At 40.6% G+C, this 22,678-nt stretch overlaps 2 protein-coding genes across 2 annotated transcripts in view; both read right to left on the bottom strand.

The window, feature by feature from the left end:
- Positions 1-7,256: 7,256 nt before the first annotated feature.
- On the bottom strand, positions 7,257-11,466 carry LOC308293213 (stonustoxin subunit beta-like; the record flags this gene model as incomplete). Its single annotated transcript, XM_080735649.1, has 2 exons — positions 7,257-7,834; positions 11,455-11,466. 2 exons carry the CDS (start codon positions 11,464-11,466, stop codon positions 7,304-7,306), a joined length of 543 nt encoding a protein of 180 aa, XP_080591775.1. The 3' UTR covers positions 7,257-7,303.
- Positions 11,467-13,931: 2,465 nt separating this feature from the next.
- Positions 13,932-22,678, bottom strand: part of LOC308293212 (protein NLRC3-like) — a gene marked incomplete at both ends in the record, with an annotated part of 39,214 nt that continues 30,467 nt past the window's right edge. The window contains 6 exons of the mRNA XM_080735648.1: positions 13,932-14,116; positions 16,352-16,478; positions 18,407-18,472; positions 19,474-19,483; positions 20,779-20,930; positions 22,448-22,579. Of these exons, the coding sequence (XP_080591774.1) occupies positions 13,932-14,116; positions 16,352-16,478; positions 18,407-18,472; positions 19,474-19,483; positions 20,779-20,930; positions 22,448-22,579 (672 nt within the window). The remainder of the gene's footprint in view (positions 14,117-16,351; positions 16,479-18,406; positions 18,473-19,473; positions 19,484-20,778; positions 20,931-22,447; positions 22,580-22,678) is intronic.

Genomic DNA, 22,678 nt, shown 5'->3' with positions numbered 1-22,678 from the left:
CTATTTCAATCTACTATTAATTGCTACAATAATGAAATCACTTTCCTAAATTATCCACTGCAGATATGTGACTGAGCTCCTTGGGGGTGAGACCTACATCTCATGCTCTGTGGTGTTACCCGCTCTGCGCCACCTGACCCACACCATGGAGGTCTCAGATGACGACCCAGCCTACGTGGTGAGGTTTAAGACTGCCTTCATACAGGACCTGTCTCAACGCCAGGAAACACTCAACCATGGATGGCTCAGGGTGGCTACAGCACTCGACCCCCGCTTTAAGGTAGGGATGGGACGATATTATCGTTTATCGTGATAAAAAACACTTGTGTTTATCGTATTGTGGAGATTTAATTTATCGTGATATCGTCCTCCGTCATGCACTAGGATCAATTCACCTTTTATTTGCCGTGCTGCTTATGCGGTACACTTAAACCCTCTATAATTGGTAAAAGGTACTTGTAATATACGTAATTGATACAGTATCTTTTCACTCTATCAAGTGTCTTTGCCAAAAAATAGCCGATCTACAAGCTCACAACGCGTCACGTTGTGAGCTTGTAGATCTGCTATTTTTTGGCAAATGTTCCGCCCCAGGATAATGGATTTTTCATTTGTCACAATAATCATGATATGAAATGTTCATATCGTCCTATCTCTACTTTAAGGATCTAAAGTGTCTACCCAGAGGAGAGCGAGAAGGCGTCTGGACCAGCGTTGAGTCACTGCTGGAAAGGGGACCCAACAGAGCCACTCCAGAACCCAGAGCAGAGCCAGCAGCAAAGAAGAGGAGCCTCCTGCTGTTTAATTCAGACTCTGAATCAGAGGATGATGAGGGACCCAACAAGGCTCTGTGCCGTTACAGAGCAGAGCCCTGCATTGCAGAGACAGCCTGCCCACTCCAGTGGTGGTCCAGTCATTCAGGGGCCCATCCACAGCTTTCTGCCCTGGCCCGCAAGTATCTGGGCGCCCCTGCCACTTCTGTCCCCTGTGAGAGACTTTTCTCACTGGCAGGTCACATTGTTCAAAAGAAGAGGGCAGCCTTGAGCTCAGAAAATGTGAACAAGCTAGTGTGTCTCAGCAACTGGATGTCAGATAAGAAGAAGAAGAAGAAGAAGTAGGCTTAGATTGTTATGGCCTATGTTTTGCAACAGAGATACTGTATGTTTCCTCCTGATATAGGCATATTGAGGTCATTCACTGGCACCTTATTTTTTATTTTACCATTTTAGTTTGTAGTTTGTACAAATGGCACTTTATGTTGAACTAGTTATTTTTGAAATGGTAATTAAACAGTCTGTTATGGCCTCTGAAGGTACAGACATGTTCTGGATTGTGCTTGAAACTATTGAAACTAAGTATAAAACAAACAAAGTTTACTGAAGTGTGGAGGAGTGGAGGTATCTTCTGCCACCTAGTGGACAATTTATGTAAGCTACCTGAATCTCAAGTAATGTCAAAGTTCCTGTTGGTCTTGGCCAAGTACCACTTTGCTTAAAGAAATAAACAATATTTTGTTGCTTAAACCTATGTATTCACTATTCATTGATTCACTCGTATACAAAAATCCATTTGAAAAAATGTTTCTCACTGTTCTCAAGTCAAATATCGATGTGCGATTAAAATGCGATTAATCGCGATTAATTAATCACAGAGCCTGTAATTAATTAGATTAAAATTTTTAATCGCATCCCAGCTCTATATATATATATATATATTTTTTTTTTTTTTTTTTTGGGGGGGGGGGGGGGGGGGGGGGGGGGGGGGGGCTGTTGGGGTGCTTAATGTCCGATGATTTAACATATACTTTGGTTTCTCGCAATAAAACACACATAGCCTACTGGCTGGCTGCTTTCAATCAATCAATGAGGCACAGCCGTACTGTCTGTGTGTGCGCATTCATTGCGTAGAAGCCACAGAACCTGCCAGCTGTGCTGTGTTAACACTCAATCAGGCTCCGTCACTTTGAACAAGTAGAGGACAAAAATACAGAAAGATGCATGATCTGGCTATGACCTACCACTCCACACCGAGCAACATCATCACTTGATAAAAGTTTAAGTCCCTTATGTAATGTCCATACTCCCAAAAGCAACGCAAACGTGCACGGAAGTGTTTTGTAAAATCCAATCGCTGTCTCTCTGTCAGGCTCAGCGCAGGCTGTGCAGCGTGCCAGCGTCTCGTGAATAGATGCATGTATGTTACACAGATATTGGTGTCCTATAGAAATGTGTGACCGGCGACCGCATCGCCTATACAGTAGTTGCATGGCTGTTACACACAGACATCGGAGTCTGGGGCTTTAGCTTCTAAGTGAATAAACTTTACACCTGCTATAGGCCTACTTATTTTAGTATTTTGTTATTTAATTCGCCTTATATTATTTAGTTTATTTATTTTAGAGATATAAAAAAAAAAAAGAAAGAAAAAAAAAAAGAAAATAATAATAATAATTTAAAAAAACGGGCCATAGTCGACTAATATTCGACTATCAACACAATGACTAAAATCATAGTCGACTATACAAATCCTTAGTCGGGGACTGTGTGTGTGTGTCTGTGTGTGTGTGTGTGTGTGTGTGTGTGTGTGTGTGTATGGCTGACTGTCCCTGTGGGCTCTAGGATATATGGCTATGGGATTTACATCCCATCGCCCGGGATGAAAACTAAAACTTGATTCTTTTAAAGTTAAATTTCTCTAAAACTACAAAACATTTCAAAATGAAAAATACACGCACACGTGTCCTCAGTAAGCTGAACACATAAAAATTTGAATGGTGTTGAAAGGTGTAAGCGTTTAGGAGATGAATCGCGCCAAAGTTTTGAGGAGATACTGACTGACTGATAGATAAACTAGAAATACTGTTCCTTCGAAACAGTGTGGGCTCGATTCCAACCCAACAAATAGGATACTTTAAGGTACTGTAAGGTACAGTACCCTACAGTATTGTACTGTACCTTACTATACTGTACTGCACCTTACTGTACTGTACTGTACTGTACTGTACTGTACTGTACTGTAACTTACTGTATTTTACTGTACTCTACCTTACTGTACTTTACTGTACTCTACTGTAACTTACTGTACTTTACTGTACTCTACTGTACCTTACTGTACTGTACTTTACTGTACTCTACTGTACCTTACTGTACTGTACTGTACCTTACTGTACTGTACTGTACTGTACCTTACTGTACTGTACTTAACTGTACTCTACTGTACCTTACTGTACTATACTGTACTGTACTCTACTATGCCGTACTGTAACTTACTGTACTGTACTCTACTGTACCTTACTATACTGTACTTTACTGTACTCTACTGTACCTTACTGTACTCTACTGTACTTTACTGTACTCTACTGTACCTTACTGTACTGTATTGTACTTTACTGTACTGTACTTTACTGTACACTACTGTATCTTGCTGTACCTTACTGTGCTGTACGTTACTGTACTTTACTGTACTTTACTGTACACTACTGTACTGTACTGTACCTTACAGTACTGTACTTTACTGTACTCTGCTGTACCTTACTGTACTTTACTGTACTCTACTGTAACTTACTGTACCTTACTGTACTGTACTTTACTCTACTCTACTGTACTGTACCTTACTGTACTTTACTGTACTCTACTGTACCTTACTGTACTGTACCTACTGTACTGTACTTTACTGTACTCTACTGTACCTTACTGTACTATACTGTACTGTACTCTACTGTGCCGTACTGTACCTTACTGTACTGTACTCTACTGTACCTTACTATACTGTACTTTACTGTACTCTACTGTACCTTACTGTACTCTACTGTACTTTACTGTACTCTACTGTACCTTACTGTACTGTATTGTACTTTACTGTACCTTACTGTACTGTACTCTACTGTACCTTTCTGTACTGTACCTTTCTGTACCTTACTGTACTTTACTGTACTCTACTGAACCTTACTGTACTTTTACTGTACTCTACTGAACCTTACTGTACTGTACACATTCTATGTGTTCTAGATCTACATTTTTGATTCTGTGTTTGGGAACCAGCAACTGTCAAATGGACTCCAACTGTAGTGGAGTATATTGAGTGCATATACTGTAGGCTAACAATCCCAGATCACATCTGTCCTCCACTATGTCTTTAACCAAGGTGTTCTTCTATGTGGCCACTCCAGACTGAGGAGTGGAGCATGGCTTTTATTGTGTTTGTGGATCTGACTTGGAAATGCATTGGTTTTGATATCTCCCTGACAACCAACAACAACCACTAATATGGCTGACAACAACCACTAATATGGCTGACTGTCTAGGATATATGGCTATGGGATTTACATCCCATCGCCCGGACTTGATTCTTGATCACAGCTGTGTAATCAGTAGAGTGGAGAGGGACATTTATTTATAGTTTTAACTATAACTATAGTTTTATACATCACACAGCTTAGATATTTGGATCAAATCAGAGAGCAGACCTGTGTGAACGCATTGATATAAATAGCATATCTGAAGTGTGAATATTGCAGCCACAGCACCTTAATATAAACATGGGTCCCTTTCCTCTGTCTCACGATGTCCCCACTCACTAAACCCATTGGAAATGCATTGGGTGCTTAAAGTTAAACATTTTTATTTTTTTATAATTATACTACAAAACATTTCAAAAAGAAAAATACACGCACACTTGTCCTCAGTAAGCTGAACACATAAAAATTTGAATGGTGTTGAAAGGTGTAAGCGTTTAGGAGATGAATCGCGCCAAAGTTTTGAGGAGATACACATATATAAACAAATAAATAATGAAGATAACATACGTGTGCTCGCCTTCCAGGCGAGCCCACAATAAACAAACAAATAAATAATGAAGATAACATACGTGTGCTCGCCTTCCAGGCGAGCCCACAATAATGAAGATAACATACGTGTGCTCGCCTTCCAGGCGAGCCCACAACAACATGACATCCGTGATCAGACATCATATGAAGTACTTCTGCTAACGGACACTAGAGGGCGTCCAAACAGCAGTTTTCACTCAATTACAAGTGAACGTCTCATTTCACAAGTTTTCAAAAAATATATGGATATCTTTTGAAAATAGCAGATCTACAAGTGGTGTGAGCTTGTAGGTCTGCTATTTTCAAATAGACAATGTATATAAAGTGTTGAAAGTGAAGAGGTTTTGTAATAATAATCAACATCTACAAGATAACTGTAACTGGTATAAAGTTTTCAAAACAAACAAACAAACAAAAATGCATTTTTCCAACGGATCCAACCTAGTTATTATACATGACCAATGAGCTGTGGCCATGTTGTCATGACAACACTATGAATATTAATACACAGGAACAACGACAGACTGTCAACAATCAATTTATTAAACAATTATTACTTCTACACATGATCATATAATAACATGTGAACAATGAGAACAGCATCACATTAATATTCAATGAAAGCACAATAATGGAATGAGTGAGGAAATAATGATCTGATAATGAATCAATGAATAAACAACGATTGATTTGAGTTCATTAACAACACATTCAGTAGATGTTTGAATCCAGAGTGATTGACAACATTCTGACAAAATATATTTACAATTTCATCAACAAATAAAAACTAGACTAAAATGTCAGGGAGGGACTGGTGGAGAAGAGATCCAGTAGAACTAAAAGACAAGTCATTTTATGTTTGGTTGAGCTCGGGTGTAGCTCTCTCTGAAAATAGCCGATATACAAGTTCAGTTCACAACGCGTCACAGACACGCTGTGAGCTTGTAGATCGTCTATTTTTTGGCACAGAGCTCCATATAAATCAGGCATTACAACATCATCACAGCCCTACAAGAATACATTTTAGTCGACTAAATAAACTGTAGATTCAGTCAACTAAAATGTTATGACATTTAGCCAACTAAAACTAGACATAAAAAAACTAAAATATGACACAATAAGTTTCTGTCAAAATGAACACTGCTCACAATGTGTCACTTTGTGACGTAGATCTTAGCTATTAGACAGCTTGTAGATCTGCTATTTTCACCCAAGAGATCTGGTGTAGAGGTGGGGGGAAAAGCAGGGGACCAATTACAGAACCCTGGGGAACCCCAGTCAATAAAGCATATGGGGTTCAAGTGGTTCAGTATAAAGGTTTATATACAAGAAACAATATTGATACTGTGACAATTACATGATCAAATATACAGTTCATCTCTGTCTGATTTATAAAAATATCAAAAATAAAATATACATAAAATATGAGTTTGTATCGACATAAGAGACACAGGTATGACACTGATATTTACATCATCATCATTGATGGACAGTATTTATAAATGTGTGGAGTGGAGGTTTGTGCACTTCTATCTGATCTAATCTAAGATCTAAAGCTCCCTGTGGTAATGACTTATTTTATACCATAGAGTTTGACATTAATATGGATTTGACCAGGGACCCCCATTTGAACATATTTGTACCAGGAACCCCCAACTGAACATTTCAATCTTTTTGCGACGTGTTGTGAGCTTGTAGATCTGCTGTTTTTGAATAGCCAACATACAAATGGATAAAGTGGTTCAAATGATATTGATGCTATGTTAAATACTTTTCTTGGGGACCCCCTGGTACACAGTCCACGACCCTTGTGGGGTCCCCAGACGCATGGAGGTCACGAACACCACTGTGGCACGAAACGACCAAATTACGTGCTGAGAGCTTGTAGATCTGATTTTGATTTAATTTTTTTAAACCATGAACATTTGTGCAAACCTTTGAATGTATATTTTCCAAAACAAACTTTGCTTCTGGGGGTCCCTGGAACAAGACATTTTGAGATGGGGGTCCGCAACCAATTACATGTAATTTTGGGGGTCCTTGACTTAAAAAAGTTTGAGGACCACTGATTTAGAAGAACGGTTTAGAATAGAAACGGGTCAAAAGAAATTCTAATACCTGCACAAATGTTCATGATTTTTAAAAAATAGCAGATCTACAGTCTGCTATTTTAGGTAAAATGTTTGTGTTTCTTTTAAATAATTTGTAACATTTTCAACGACACAAATGTTGTCTTATGGGGGTCCGGGGTCAAAGGTCAAACACATGGGGGTGTTGTCATGACAACGTCAGAGAAACACTTTATCTACAGGAGCTGGAATGTGTGATGTCACTGTGCTGCTGATTACATCATCATGATGATGTCACCGTGAATCACTCATTCCCAAATATGGAGTCCATGAGTCGCCATGACAACCTGCACTAACTCAAACATGTTGAGTAACCATGGCGACCTGATGTCACCCTCACATAGAGACTCTATCTCTGCTCACACAGACACACTGAGGAGGGGATAGACCTTAACCTGAACCCAGCATAGAGAGGTTCAGTGAATGTGTTGTGGAAGGTGTACAGGTGTGCCAGTGAGTCAGAGGACACTGTGTAGAAGGACAGAGTCCCAACAGGACAGTCCACAAACACTGCTACTCTGTTGGAGCCCCTAGAGGCCCTGACAGGGAGGACAGTCGGCTTACTATTGTGTCTGACACTGTAACTGTTACCATCACATTCCAGACTCCAAGACATGTTATTGTGTCCAAGCAGACAGTCACCACCATGTCCTTTCCTGCTGATTCCTCTATAAGTCACTGCTATCTCAACCGCTCGACTGCACTCTACCTCCCAGTAACAGCGTCCAGTCAGACCCTCTGTACACAGAACCTGATTCCAGAAATCAAACCTGTCTGGATATTCAGGATATGATTGAACCTGTCCCCCCCGTGTCACCTTCCTGTTGTTCTCAGACAGAGAGAGGTCTCTGTGTGCTGTGTGTGTGTCCAGAGTGAGACGCTGGGAATCTGATGAGAAAACAACACAGTAAACATTAAATACATCATTCACTGACTGACACACAACACACACACACACACACACACACACACACACACACACACACACACACACACACACACACACACACACACACACACACACACACACACACACACACACACACACACACACACACACACACACACACACACACACGAAATAAGACCTGTAAGCACTTTAACCATTATTTTATGGTTTAACGAGGCCTAATGAAAAATAGCAGATCTACAAGATCACAGCGCGGTACCGAGTGCCGCGCTGCAAACTTGTAGGTCTGCTATTTCTTATTTGAATACATATTTTTGAAAGCGAACATTTGTGACTGGAACAAGATATTTTGAGATGGGGGTCCACGGCCAAACGCGTGTCATTTTGGGGGTCCTTGACATGAAACAGTTTGAGATGCACTGATTTGGAAGACATTTTTAGAATGGGATGAAAATATTGCTGTGAGCTTGTATGTCTGCTATTTTGACCCCTGTGGGTGAAGCGGACGGATGGAGGTCCTCGCACCCTAGTCTGGCACCCAGTGACCAAATGACGCTCTATGACAGGGTTCCCCAATAGGCGGTCTGGCCCGCGGGGGGCTACTGTCTGGCCCCCACCAACCTAATGGTGAGCAGCAACAACACTATAGTATATCGTCGTTGTCGGGTGGAAACTGGAAACCTTATATCTCCAAATTTGTATGTTCTTTCGCAAAGTAAAGCCCTGCTTCATCAAACAAGGCCGTTGCACAAAAGTAGTGAAAACAGCCGATCTACAAGCACACAACGCCTCGCACCGCTAGTTTAAATCATTTTTTAAATGATAAATGCAAAACGATCGGTTTAGCATACAAGATTTTCACCCGACAATGACGATATCTGAACTGTCGCTGGAGTAGTTGGAGCGCCACTGTCGCCCCCTGCTATGTTGTGGCCCTCGGCTTGGTACCCTAGACATAATTTGGCCCTTGGGGAAAACTAATTGGGGAACCCTGCCCTATGAACTTGTAGATCTGCTATTTTTGAATAGCCAATAGAAAGCAATAAGGTTAAAGTGCATAATGTGGCATGAACTAGTTTACTGGGGACCCCCTGGTAAGCCCCCAAGGACCCCTGTGGGGTCCCCGGACAGGTGGATGTCGCCGCCCACTACTCTGGCACCCAGTGACCAAATGACGCCCTTTGAGCTTGTAGATCTGCTATTTTTAGAATAGCCAAAAGAGAACAATGCTTAAAGTATAAAATGTGGCACAAACTAGTTTACTGGGGACCCCCTGGTGCACAGTCCGTGACCCCTGGGGGTCCGCGGATGCGTGGGGGATTCCCGCCAACTACTTTGAGACCAAACGACTAAATTACGCGCTATGAGCTTGTAGATCTGTATTTTAGCATATAGCCAAAAGAGATCAGTATGGTTAAAGTACATAAAATGTGGTGTGAACTAGTTTACTGGGGACCCCCCTGGTAAGCCCCCAAGGACCCCTGTGGGGTCCCTGGACAGGTGGAGGTCGCCGCCCACTAGTCTGGCACCCAGTGACCAAATTACGCGCTATGAGCTTGTAGATCTGCTATTTTTTGAATAGCCAATAGAGAACAATGCTTCAAGTATAAACTGTGGCACAAACAAGTTTACTGGGGACCCCCTGGTGCACAGTCCATGACCCCTGGGGGTCCACGGACGCAGGGGTGATCCCCGCCAACTACTCTGGCACCAAATGACCAAATGATGCTCTATGTGCTTTTAGATCTGTATTTTTGAATAGTCAAGCAATATATTTAAAGTGCATAAATTGTGGCGTGAACTATTTTACTGGGGACCCCCTGATAAGCCTCCAAGGACCCCTGTGGGGTCCCAGGACGGGTGGCAGTTGCCGCCCACTAGTCTGGCACCCAGTGACCAAATGACGCGCTATGAGTTTGTATATCTGCTATTTTTAGAATAGCAAATACATGCTATAAGTATAAAATGTGGCACAAACTAGTTTACTGGGGACCCCCTAGAGGACAGTCTGTGACCCCTAGGGGTCCGCGGATGCAGGGGGGATTCCTGCCAACTACTCTGACACCCAATGGAGCCCTATGAGCTTGTAGATCTGTATTTCTGTATAGCCAATAGAGAACAATATGGTTAGTGCGTAAAATGTGGCGTGAACTAGTTTACTGGGGACCCCCTGGTAAGCCCCCAAGGACCCCTGTGGGGTCTCCGGGTGGGTGGAAGTCACGGCCCACTAGTCAGGCACCCAGTGACCAAATGTCGTGCTGTGAGCTTGTAGATCTGCTATTTTTATAATAGCCAATAGAGAACAATGCTCAAAGTATCAAATGTGGCATGAACTAGTTTACTGGGGACCCCCTGGTGCACAGTCCGTGACCCCTGGGGGTCCGCGGACGCAGGGGGGATTCCCGCCAACTACTCTGGCACCAAATGACCAAATGATGCCCTATAGGCTTGTATATCTGTATTTTTGAATAGACAATAGAGAGCGATAAGGTTAAAGTACATAAAATGTGGCGTGGACTAGTAGATCTTCTATTCTTTGAAAAACATTTGTGCAAACCTTTGAATGGTGTATTTTTCAAAGCCAACTTTGCTTCCGGGGGTCTCCGGAAAAAACACATTTTGAGATGGGGGTCCGTGGCCAAATCCACTGATTTAGAAGAACGGTTTAGAATGGAATCGGGTCAAAAATATTCAAAGACCTGCAGAAATGTTCAAGCTTGTTGATCTGCTATTTTTTCACACACACACACACACACACACACACACACACACACACACACACACACACACACACACACACACACACACACACACACACACACACACACACACACACACACACACACACACACACACACACACACACACACACACACACACACACACAAACACACGCACACGCGCACACACACAACGCAGAAGAGATGCAATAGAAATAAAATAAATGTTGCTGAAAATAGCAATCTACAAGCTCACAACGCGTCATGCTGCGGCACATTGTGAGCTTGTAGATCTGCTATTTTCAGCATGCAGCCAAGCCATTATGATACCATCAAGGTCCATCAAAATACATCACGTTTTGAGCTTGTAGATCGAGTATTTTTCAAACACACTTTACAAATTCAGAACCCGTCAGGATGTTACACATTTTGAGCTTGTAGATCTGTGATTTTTGTCTAATTTTCAAATATAGATGATCTAAAACCTCACAACGCATGGTGAGCTTGTAGATCGGTTGTTTTGGAAATATAGACAATCTACAAGCCCTCTGGTCCATTTAATGGAATCTCTGCCATCCTGGATTCCAGCATCAACATGTCATCTCGGTCAAATGTGAGCATTCTTTAATAGAAAACATGTTTTATTAGCCTGTTATTTGGTGGTGTGTTTAAACTTAGTCTTGCTGGTGTTAAGGACCAGGCCAAGAGCAGAGAAACCTGAATTCCCTGGAAGCTCTCCTGAAGAGTTTTCAGAACAGCATCTGGGGAGGAGCCAACCAAGCATACAACAGTGTATAAAATGTTAATGTGTGATATTGACACAGACAGACAGATACTCACATCTGGTAATGAGTTGAGGATTAAGCCAACCTTCTCCTCCATGTTTCACTCTAAGTGAGGAAAAACATATGTTCAATCTGATTAACCAAATACTAGGGCTGTCAATCAATTAAAATATTTAATCTGAATACCAAGACCTCCAACGGAAACAAGACCGCAAGGGCTTTTTTGTTCCTACTGGGCTGTACTACTTTTTTACTGCACTTTTACTGTTCTTCATTTTTGTTAAATACAATTAATCACATGATTATGATCAACATGGCAGTAGACAAATGCTTGCTTTATGCAAATTAAAGTTAATTATTATTGGAACAATGACAACTACAGTCCAGAATCTTCAAGTAACAAAAGGTGTGAATGGGAGAAAAAAGCTGAAATGATAAACTCAAGACCAACAAATAACAGATGGGCAAATTTATTTACTAACATTGCAGTAATGATTACTAATGATCTGGCTTTTATTGTGAAGGTGTCTTAACTTGGGAGATAATAAGCTATATGAGTCTTTTTTCAGTGGCATGTTATGTTTAATCAAACTACATGTTATGTTTAATCAAACTACATGTTATGTTTAATCAAACTACATGTTATGTTTAATCAAACTACATGTTATGTTTAATCAAACTACATGTTATGTTTAATCAAACTACATGTTATGTTTAATCAAACTACATGTTATGTTTAATCAAACTACAACAATACGTTTACCTCATGTTATGTTTAATCAAACTACATATTAGGTTTAATCAAACTACATGTTATGTTTAATCAAACTACAACAATACGTTTACCTCATGTTATGTTTAATCAAACTACATGTTATGTTTAATCAAACTACAACAATACGTTTACCTCATGTTATGTTTAATCAAACTACATGTTATGTTTAATCAAACTACATGTTATGTTTAATCAAACTACATGTTATGTTTAATCAAACTACATGTTATGTTTAATCAAACTACAACAATACGTTGACCTCAGAGTTTGGAATGGACCACGGTTCAAACACCTGACCACTGTGCATTAACACTTTTGCTGCCCCTTACTTTGAAGGGATGCTTGGTGCCTATTGGTGCCACGCCACTTCCTCCGTAGGCCGCCACAATTATTTTGAAGGGCCGGGCGGGATTGTTTTTGCGTCGATGGATTATCACTTTACTTCAACGTTTAGCCCATCTAGTCACATGACGTGTGTCATATGACAGTTGTCATGACGGCCGCCATCCGAGCCTAGTTTGTGCTGTAAACATGCCAGCTTTGGGATTAAAAAGTCTTTTTTGAGTAAATGAAGTCTGTTTATGGGTCTCTCAATGGATTTACTATGGAGGAGCTTCACTTCACGTGCACGCCCAACATGCGTTGTAAACAAATCACGGGCATTACCGACGTGGACTGGACTGGAGCGCCGTATAGAAAGTAATAATACTTTTACTGTAAATACAGTAAGATTGACGAGGAGCGTCGTCAACGGCGTCATGATATTAACCCTTTCATTGACGAGTAGCATCGACAAAGGCAGCTGAAGTGTTAATTGCACATCAAAACAAATTGTGCCGTTAAAAGGAATGTGCATCAACTCTTTATTATTGTGTTAACTTTGACAGCCCTACTAAATACACAAATACAGTAGGTACACATCTATGTGTGACTTTGTGTCAGAGTGAATACTCTGTTCAGACACACATGAGGGAAACACTGCACATTCAGTGCACTAACATGGACACAGCTCAAGTCTACTCACTTGCAGTTCTCCAGGTCTGGAACATTCACCATCATGTTGGAGTTCAGGTCCAGCTCTCTTAGGGAGGGATGAGAGCTTACAGCTGAGACCAGAAGTTCACAGCATCTCTCTGACAAGTTGCAGTGAGTAAGTCTGAATGAAGAATGAAACACCAGATTGATTGATTGATAATCATATTAGAACTGGGGACCCCCACCCTGACAAGCACTTGGAACAATGCCTCGCAGTGAGCTTGTAGATCGGCTATTTCAGAATGTTTGCCTCTTCCTTCATGAATATTTGACAATTTGGTCAATTTGGTTTTAAAGTCAATAAATTGAACCTTTATAAATGTGCAGATACCCTGTATACACTTATACTGTGTGTTGCACATTAAGCTGGGGACGCCCAAAAGTAGTTTTGGGACCCCCTTGGGGTCACACGTTGAAAATAGCGAATCTACAAGCTCACATGAGCTTTGTGTCAGGGTGCCCTGAGACAAAAAAGTTTGGGAACCCCTGGAATAGACAACACCTCTTGACAGCACAGAATGACTTTACGGAAAAATATATACATTTTAATATCAAAGATTACAACCAGCAGTTAAAGGTGTGAAATGAAGACTGAACTACATTGTATATTTATTGCCTAAACTGTGTAAAAGCTTTACAAACAAGCTGCTAGAGACCAGCATTCAGTCTCTCTATTTCTCATCCCTGTCTCCTCAAGCTGGGCCACAGCTGCAGGCTTTGAGCTGGCTTTGAGGCGGAGCAGCGACACAATGTTAGTTTGCATCTGGCGGGCGGCGGGCGCCAGATGCGGGCTGGCGCCAGATGCGGGCTGGCGGGATGGCGGGCGGCCCTTTGCCCCTGATCCTCTGCGGCTTGGTCGGGGTCTGGTTGTGTCTGATGATGTGGGGTTTGGTGGGGGGGTCTTCCTCCTCCCCCCCGCCCCTCTCCCCCTCCCCTACTATTAATAAATACATAACTAAATAATACAAATAATTACAATTACTAATAAAACTAGACCAGGTCAACCTGGTTGTGCCAGACCCCCTATCTGTCATCATCATTTATGACATCATACCTTTTGTAGGCATGTCATCATCATGTCATCATCATATATACCCTTTATATAGAAAACCCGGACCGACATTTGCTTATGTAGGCCTACCCATTTCATGGGTCTGGCAATAATAATAATAATAATAATAACCATATATGGTGTCCATATAGAACGCATCACTGCCACATGTACAACTCGCTCAATTGGCTGCAGCCCAAAGCATGAAGGTAAATGCACTGGCTTCTCTTCATTTTCAAATGTATTTACTTTAAATGCCCTTCCTACCTGAAAGAGTACTTGGTTCAATCTACTTCATCATATCCACTTAGGCACCTGCGTTATCCTTACTTTGATGTACCAACAATAACTAATGTGGTTGGACGAAGGTCTTTTAGCCATAAAGCTCCATCTGATTGGAATAATCTTCCTCTATCGCTAAGATCTATTTCATCACTTGGTCACTTCAAGACTTCCCTATACTCTCATCTTGAAACAACTTGTATGTGTTTTTAATTTGACCGTACCTGTAAGTATAATCATTGTTTATGTATTTGTACTGTGCCTCTTAATTGCGCATCAGCTGAAGTGGTGGGTGTTGGGGAGGGGGGGTGGGTGAGGGTGAGCAAGCTATCTGTGTAAGTATGTTTCTGTATCCCTGTACTGTATGTATGTAGGTATGTATGTAGGTATGTAGGTATGTAGGTATGTATGTATGTATGTATGTATGTATGTATGTATGTATGTATGTATGTATGTATGTATGTATGTATGTATGCATGTATGTATATATATATATATATATATATATATATATGTATGCCTGCTGTTCATGTTTTTGTATGTCATGTTCATTTGGGTCCCTCTTGAAAATGAGATGCTGCATCTCAATGGGGCTTTCCCTTCAATAAAATCTTACAAAATTAAAAATCTTACATCTCCCCCAATATTCTAGCATTTCATAAGCTACAATATGGAGGTTATGTGAAGAGACAAGAGACAGAACCAGGAAATACAAGTGATGCTCCCACCAGCTGGACAGTTGAGTTATAAGAATGATGAATCCACTCCTCATCCATAAGTGGTGGGAATATTAAATATGGTCTGTCTACGTAATATCAGACCAAAGGTACAGAGATAGGAAATATCCAATGTGGTGCTAATCGTTTTTGTCCTCTTTTGGCAAACCCAGAAAGGGGAAAATAGCAGTTCCAAAAAATGCAACAAAGATATGCACAGATATAAGAAGTGTCTTATATATTGTTCTGTAACTGTATATGGGTTAACATAAAGAAATGCTTTAAGGTTAACCCTTTAACAGAGTAAAGAAGCTCAACGGGTGAACTGTGGCAGTTGCATAAATTAATTTAATCTGGAGCTTAGACAAACATACTGTACAGTATGTTTTTATGGTTTGACTCAGCTCCACAGATACATATGGTGAAAATAGCCAAACTACAAGCTCCCAACGCCTCGCAGTGAGCTTGTAGATCAGCTATCACAATTTTTGCCTCTTCATTCTGTAATATTGTCCAATTTGGTTTTAAAAAGGTCCTAAAAGGCATCAAATTGTTCCTTTAGAAATGTATACACTTATACTTTGTTGGTTTGTTTATTGTTGAGTGAGAAAACAATGTTGCACATTGAGCTAATCATCAGGGGACCCCCAAAATAATTTGGGAACCTCAGGCCTAGGCTAATAGAATGATAATTGATTGGTACAGTAGGTAGATGCAGGCTATTGATTAACTATTGATCTGTTGCGTATCTCGGTAAAGCTTGATAACTGTGGCGTAGCTACAACAGGTCGCACGTCGAAAATAGCCGATCTACAAGCTCTGAAGCGTTGCGTCCTTGACGCATTATGAGCCTGTAGATCAGCTTTTCTCGGTGCACAATCCTATTGTATGACGAATCCTGTTGTATGACAAAGTAGCCTTTCAATTTGCCTTAAAGGGATATTACCCTTTGAAACATGTTTTGGGTCATTTTAACGTCTACTCAGGCATAGGCTTGGGTAACCATGATAAAGAGCTTATTAATACATTCTCACCACTGCATTCATATTATATTCACATATTACAGTACATAATAAAACAGATGCTTTGGGTAATGTATCTTACCGTAGAATCTCCAGCCTACAGTGCAGACTCTTCAGTCCTTCACAGAGCAGCCCCACTAGTCCTGAGTCGTTCAGGTTGTTTTCACTGAGGTCCAATTCTCTCAAATGGGAAGGATTAGAGCTGAGAGCTGAAGCCAGAACTTCAACCTCTCTCGGACAGAGGTTACAGCCAACAAGTCTGTAAATGCAGATTAAATAAGAGATTATCAAAACAAATGATACATAGTTCACTGTCATAGGAGTTAAATAAAAGATCTCTTATCTAGTTATCCAGATATAAACAGTATTTAGCGGAGCAGAGTGTGGAATAGACATGGGGTTTTCAAAGTGGGTGACGGGGCACCCTGGGGTGTTGTGACGGCAGTCCAGGGGTACCACGACATAATTTGATAATATTCGGAATTTATTTGGACACTTAAAACAACTATTTAGGATCATTTTTAACTTGAATTTTAAATCTTCAGTCAGTTCTAAGCAAAAGAGACATTATCTCAATGTTTGCCAGGAGTGAAAAGGCACCCCTACTATGAAAACCTCAACCGGCTGTAGGTAAATGTATGTATGTAGGCTATAATGTTAACATAAAACAAATGGTTAATGGTTTTATGTCCCTTTAACAGAGTAAAGAAGCTCAACTGGTGAACTGTGGAAGATGCAATAAAATGATTGAATCTGGAGCTTGGACAAACATGTTGTTTTTAGTTTGACTCAACTTGTGAAAATAGCCAAACTTCAAGCTCACGACGCCTCACAGTGAGCTTGTAGATCAGCTATTTTCACAATGTTTGCCTCTTCCTTCTGTAATATTTGACAATTTCCAATCTGGTGTTAAAAAGGTCTTAAAAGTTATTAGAACTAGCCCTTACCCGTTCAAAGATATGAGCTCCGAAATGATGTGCAGTGTGTGGGTTATGGGATGTGCACTGTGCACACAGTATATGAGGGATGGAAAGTAACTTTAACTGGTGCTTGCATGATAATATGTAGGAGCATCAATGTAAGAAATAACCGACCCCCCCCACCCCTGCCCGCCCGCCCGCCCACCCGCCTACACACACACACACACACACACACACACACACACACACACACACACACACACACACACACACACACACACACACACACACACACACACACACACACACACACACACACACACACACACACACTCACACACACACAGAGCTGGTTAAACATGTTGCCTCATGCTAGATGCAGAATAGATATGCCTCAAGCTAGATGCAGAATAGATATAGATACACCATAAAAATGCTAATATACAGCATATGATTTGTGAAAGTGACAAACGGGCTTCACAGTTATGTTAGGTGTGTTCATATGCTAATGGTGATGCGATTTCAGATCAATTGCTCCAGCCACTGAGGAGAAACGCTGTGACAGACACTCACTCAGACAGACAGACACTCAGACAGACAGACATTTGGAAAATTACATGTTTGATGTACCATTATAAATGTGCTCTGTATACACATATACTGTTTGTTAGTTTGTTTACTGAAAACAATGTTTCACATTAAGATAATCATCTGGATTAGACCCCCTTGGGGGTCCCGACCCTCAGTTTGGGAACCTCATGCCTAGGCTAATAGAACGATAGTTGATTGGTACAGTAGGTAGATGCAGGCTATTGATTATACAGTATGTTGATCTGTTGCGTACCTCGGTAAAGCTTGATAACTGTGGCGTAGCTACAACGGGTTGCACATCGAAAATAGCCGATCTACAAGCTCTCAAGTGTTGCGTCCTCGACGCATTATGAGCTTGTAGATCAGTTATTATCTTGGACAATCCCGTTGTATGACGAAGTAGCCTATACATTTGCCTCTAAAGGGATATTACACTTTCAAACATGTTTGGGGTCATTTTAACGTCTACTCAGGCACAGAGGCTTGGGTTATCATGATATCAACGTTATTAATACATTCTCACCACAGCATTCATAATATACTCATATAATACAGTACATAATAAAACAGAAGTGATCAAAATAAATCAGTTAATGTATCTTACCGTAGAATCTCCAGTCTACAGTGCAGACTCTTCAGTCCTGAGTCGTTCAGGTTGTTTTCACTGAGGTCCAATTCTCTCAAATGGGAAGGATTAGAGCTGAGAGCTGAAGCCAAAACTTCAACCTCTGTCTGTCTGAGGTTACAGCCAACAAGTCTGTAAATGTAGATTAAATAAGAGATTATCAAAACAAATTATACATAGTTCACTGTCATGGGAGTTAAATAAAATATCTCCTATCTAGTTATCCAGACATAAACAGTATTTAGTGGAGCAGAGTGTGGAATAGACGACACTACTTGACAGCACAGAATGACTGTACAGAGAAATATATACATTTTTATATCAAAGATTTCACCCAGCAGTTAAAGGTGTGAAATGAAGACTGAACTACATTGCATATTTACTGCCTAAACTGTGTAAAAGCTTTCCAAACAAGCTGCTAGAGACCAGCATTCAGTCTCTCTATTTCTCATCCCTGTCTCCTCAAGCTGGGCCACAGCTGCAGGCTTTGATCTGGCTTCGAGGCGGAGCACCGACACAACGTTAGTTTGCATTTCCATCAATATTATAACATTTCATCTAATACATACAATTCAGCAAACACAAAGTGGTGGCAATTCTCAAACAGAATGTTTAGCTCCATTCTCTCACAACACCTCTCACAAACATAGCCACCACGTCAAACAAGCGTGAAAATTTTGCACTGTCCACATTTTAAACATGCCACTCTTTGAACCGCATTCATTTCAATTTAACAAAGTTTCGCCTTTCGCCTCACGCAGAGCAGCCAGTCCTGAAGGAGTATCTTGACAGTGCTCACAAACTGGTCACCAGAGTATCAAGTTACAGAGGAGGGGGGAGGGGAGCTGAGCGGAGGAGAGAGAGAGAGAGAGAGAGAGAGAGAGAGAGAGAGAGAGAGAGAGAGAGAGAGAGAGAAAGAAAGACGGGGAAGGGCCCGGGGAGCTGAGCGTCCGTATACACCACGTCATCGCATCACCAATACCTTTCACAAAACTTTTTTTTTTTTCAAAAAACTTTTTTTTTTCAAAAAACTTTTTTTTTTTCAAAAACTGAACTCTAGACTTTTGCGGCCCAAAGGGCCGCAAACTTCTAGTAAACTACAATATGGAAGTTATGTGAAGAGACAAGAGACAGAACCAGGAAATGCATAAGTGACGCTCCCACCAGCTGGACAGTTGAGTTTTAAGAATGATGAAACCACTCCTCATCCATAAGTGGTGGGAATATTAAATATAGTCTGACTACGGAATATTGGACCAAAGGTACAGAGATAACAAATATCCAATGAGGTGCTAATTGTTGTCAAAACCATCTGCAATAAAATGATTGAATCTGGAGCTTGGACAAAGATACTGTATGTTGTTTTTAGTTTGACTCCACAGATACATTATTGTGAAAACTACAAGCTCTCAACGTCTCGCAATGAGCTTGTAGATCGGCTATTATCACATGTTTGCCTCTTTCTTCTGTAATATTTGACAATTTGTCCAATTTGGTTTTAAAAAGGTCCTAAAAGTCATTTAAATTGTTCCTTTAGAAATATGCCTTGTATACCCTTATACTGTATGTTGGTTTGATTACTGTTGTGTGAGAAAACAATGTTGCATATTAAGCTAATCACCTGGAGACCCCCAAAATAATTTGGGGCCCCCTTGGGGATCCAGACCCTCAGTTTGGGAACCTCATACCTAGGCTAATAGAAAGATAATTGATTGGTACAGTAGTTAGATGCAAGCTATTGATTATGCATTGATCTGTTGCGTACCTCGGTAAAGCTTGATAACTACAGCTACAGATATGCTGTTTCAACTCTTCAGTATTTACTGCTATTTTCCTGAAGATTTCCTGCAAATGCATTTTTTTCACCGGTTTGGAGAACAAAGCTTATTTGTTTCAGAAACTAGCAAAAATATCTGATCTACAATCTAAAATATCTGATCGACAATCTAAAATATCTGATCTACAATCTAAAATATCTGATCGACAATCTAAAATATCTGATCTACAATCTAAAATATCTGATCTACAATCTAAAATATCTGATCTACAATCTAAAATATCTGATCTACAATCTAAAATATCTGATCTACAATCAAACATTTCTGAAAATCCCCTGAAAATCTACTGTCTTGCCAATGGCAGGACGTGTGAAGTTTTGAAATGGCACATCTGTACAACACGTCGAAAATAGCCGATCTACAAGCTCACAAGTGTTGCGTCCTCAATGAGTTGTGAGCTTGTAGATCAGCTATTCTAATCAGGCACATAGAATTTGGTTACCATGATATCAAGCTTATTAATACATTCTCACCACAGCAGTCATATTATATTCACATAAGACAGTACATAATAAAACGGAAATATCTAAATAAATCAGGTAAATGTATCTTACCGTAGAATCTCCAGTCTACAGTGCAGACTCTTCAGTCCTTCACAGAGCAGCTCCACTAGTCCTGAGTCGTGCAGGTTGTTTTCACTGAGGTCCAATTCTCTCAAATGGGAGGGATTAGAGCTGAGAGCTGAAGCCACAACTTCAACCTCTTTCTGCCCGAGGTTACAGCCAACAAGTCTGTAAATGAGGATTAAATAAGAGATTATCAAAACAGGTTATACATAGTTCACTCTCATGGAAGTTAAAGATTATCCTATAGTTATCCAGACATAAAAAGTATTTCGCAGAGCATTCAGTCTCTCTATTTCTCATCCCTGTCTCCTCAAGCTGGGCCACAGCTGCAGGCTTTGATCTGGCTTCGAGGCGGAGCACCGACACAACGTTAGTTTTCATTTCCCCCAATATTATAACATTTCATAAGTTACAATATGGAGGTTATGTGAAGAGACAAGAGACAGAACCAGGAAATACAAGTGATGCTCCCACACAGAGCATCACAGGTACAGAGATAGCAAATATCCAATGAGGTGCAAATAGTTTTTTCTTTCCTTTTTTTCTTTTTTAACACCACAAATAAACAAATAAAAATAAAACTGACAACTACCTTTTCTCAATGACAAAACTAAATAAAAACTAAGATATGATGACTAAAATTATGACCAGTGGCGTCAGTTCAGCAAAAGCTAGGGTATGGCAAAGATGGGAGTCGTCATGGAAAAGAGGCATTACATTCTGTATAACACGGTTCTATTTTGAAAATAGCAGATCTACATGCTTACAACGCCTTGCAGCAAAAACAAAAGACAAAATGAGTTTTGTCCGTTTTTTACACAGGTTTCTACGGATTCTTGGGCTGATATGGCAGCCTGGAATGGTTGTTCAAGTGCAGCTAAACTTAGCATGTTAGTAAACGTGCCACAATTAAATAATTTATTGCTCCTGTGCAGCTGACCTGCGGAACCTGGGAATATACCATTCTGTCAAGCTGATGAGAATAGTCTACAAGTGTGGAGAATATAATTATAATATCTTGTTAAAGTGACCATTTTGTTGAATGTTGCATTTGTAGTTATTTTAATAGACAAAGAGACATTCATGGATTTATATTTAAAAGTAACTTATTTTCCCCCCTGGACCCAGGGTATGGCAGCTGCATACCCCTGCCATACCCAATTGACGCCCCTGACTATGACTAAATATACTTACTATTTCCTCAACAAAACTGTTAGGGAGGGACTAGTGGAGAAGAGATCCAGAACTAAAAGACAAGTCATTTTTTGTTTAGTTGTGTGCAGATGTCACTCTCTCAGAAAGTAGCAGATCTACATGCTCTCAACTTGTGGTGCTTCGACATGTTGTGAGCTTGTAGATCTGTTATTTTCAGCACACAGCTGAGTAAAAATGTCAACACTGTCACGGCCCTCCAAAAAGCAATTTAGTCGACTAAATCAACTGTAGATTTAGTCAACTATAGTTTTATGGTATTTAGTCAAATAAAAGAGGGGGCATGTGAGAAATGAGGGGTGGAGGTTGTGATTTGTTTGGAGGAGGCTTCACTTCCACTCATCCAAAGACCTCCTTTGCCCCAAACTGTATGACGGGAGCATTTGCAAATCGTGGGAGTCAACAGTCTGGCCACGTGAGACTACATGACTACTAACCGAGCCTTCCTGCAGTTCCTCACAGCTGGGACCAGTCTCCTTCGCCCCTCCTCTGATGTGTTGTATTTGTCCAGGTCCAACTCATCCAGAACCTCCTCTGACGTCTGCAGTATGACGGCCAGAGCTGAACACAGGGTCTCAGACAGTTTCTCTGTTCTGTTCTCTGACTTCAGGTACTGTTGGATCTCCTGATGTAATGAGTGGTCGTTTATCTCCGTCAAACACTGGAGGATGTGGAA

The sequence above is a fragment of the Nannobrachium achirus genome, assembly GCF_963921795.1.
Source record: "Nannobrachium achirus genome assembly, chromosome: 10".
NCBI lineage: Eukaryota > Metazoa > Chordata > Actinopteri > Myctophiformes > Myctophidae > Nannobrachium > Nannobrachium achirus.
The sequence above is the reverse complement of the archived record's forward strand: the minus strand, read 5'-3'. Positions and strand labels throughout refer to the sequence as shown.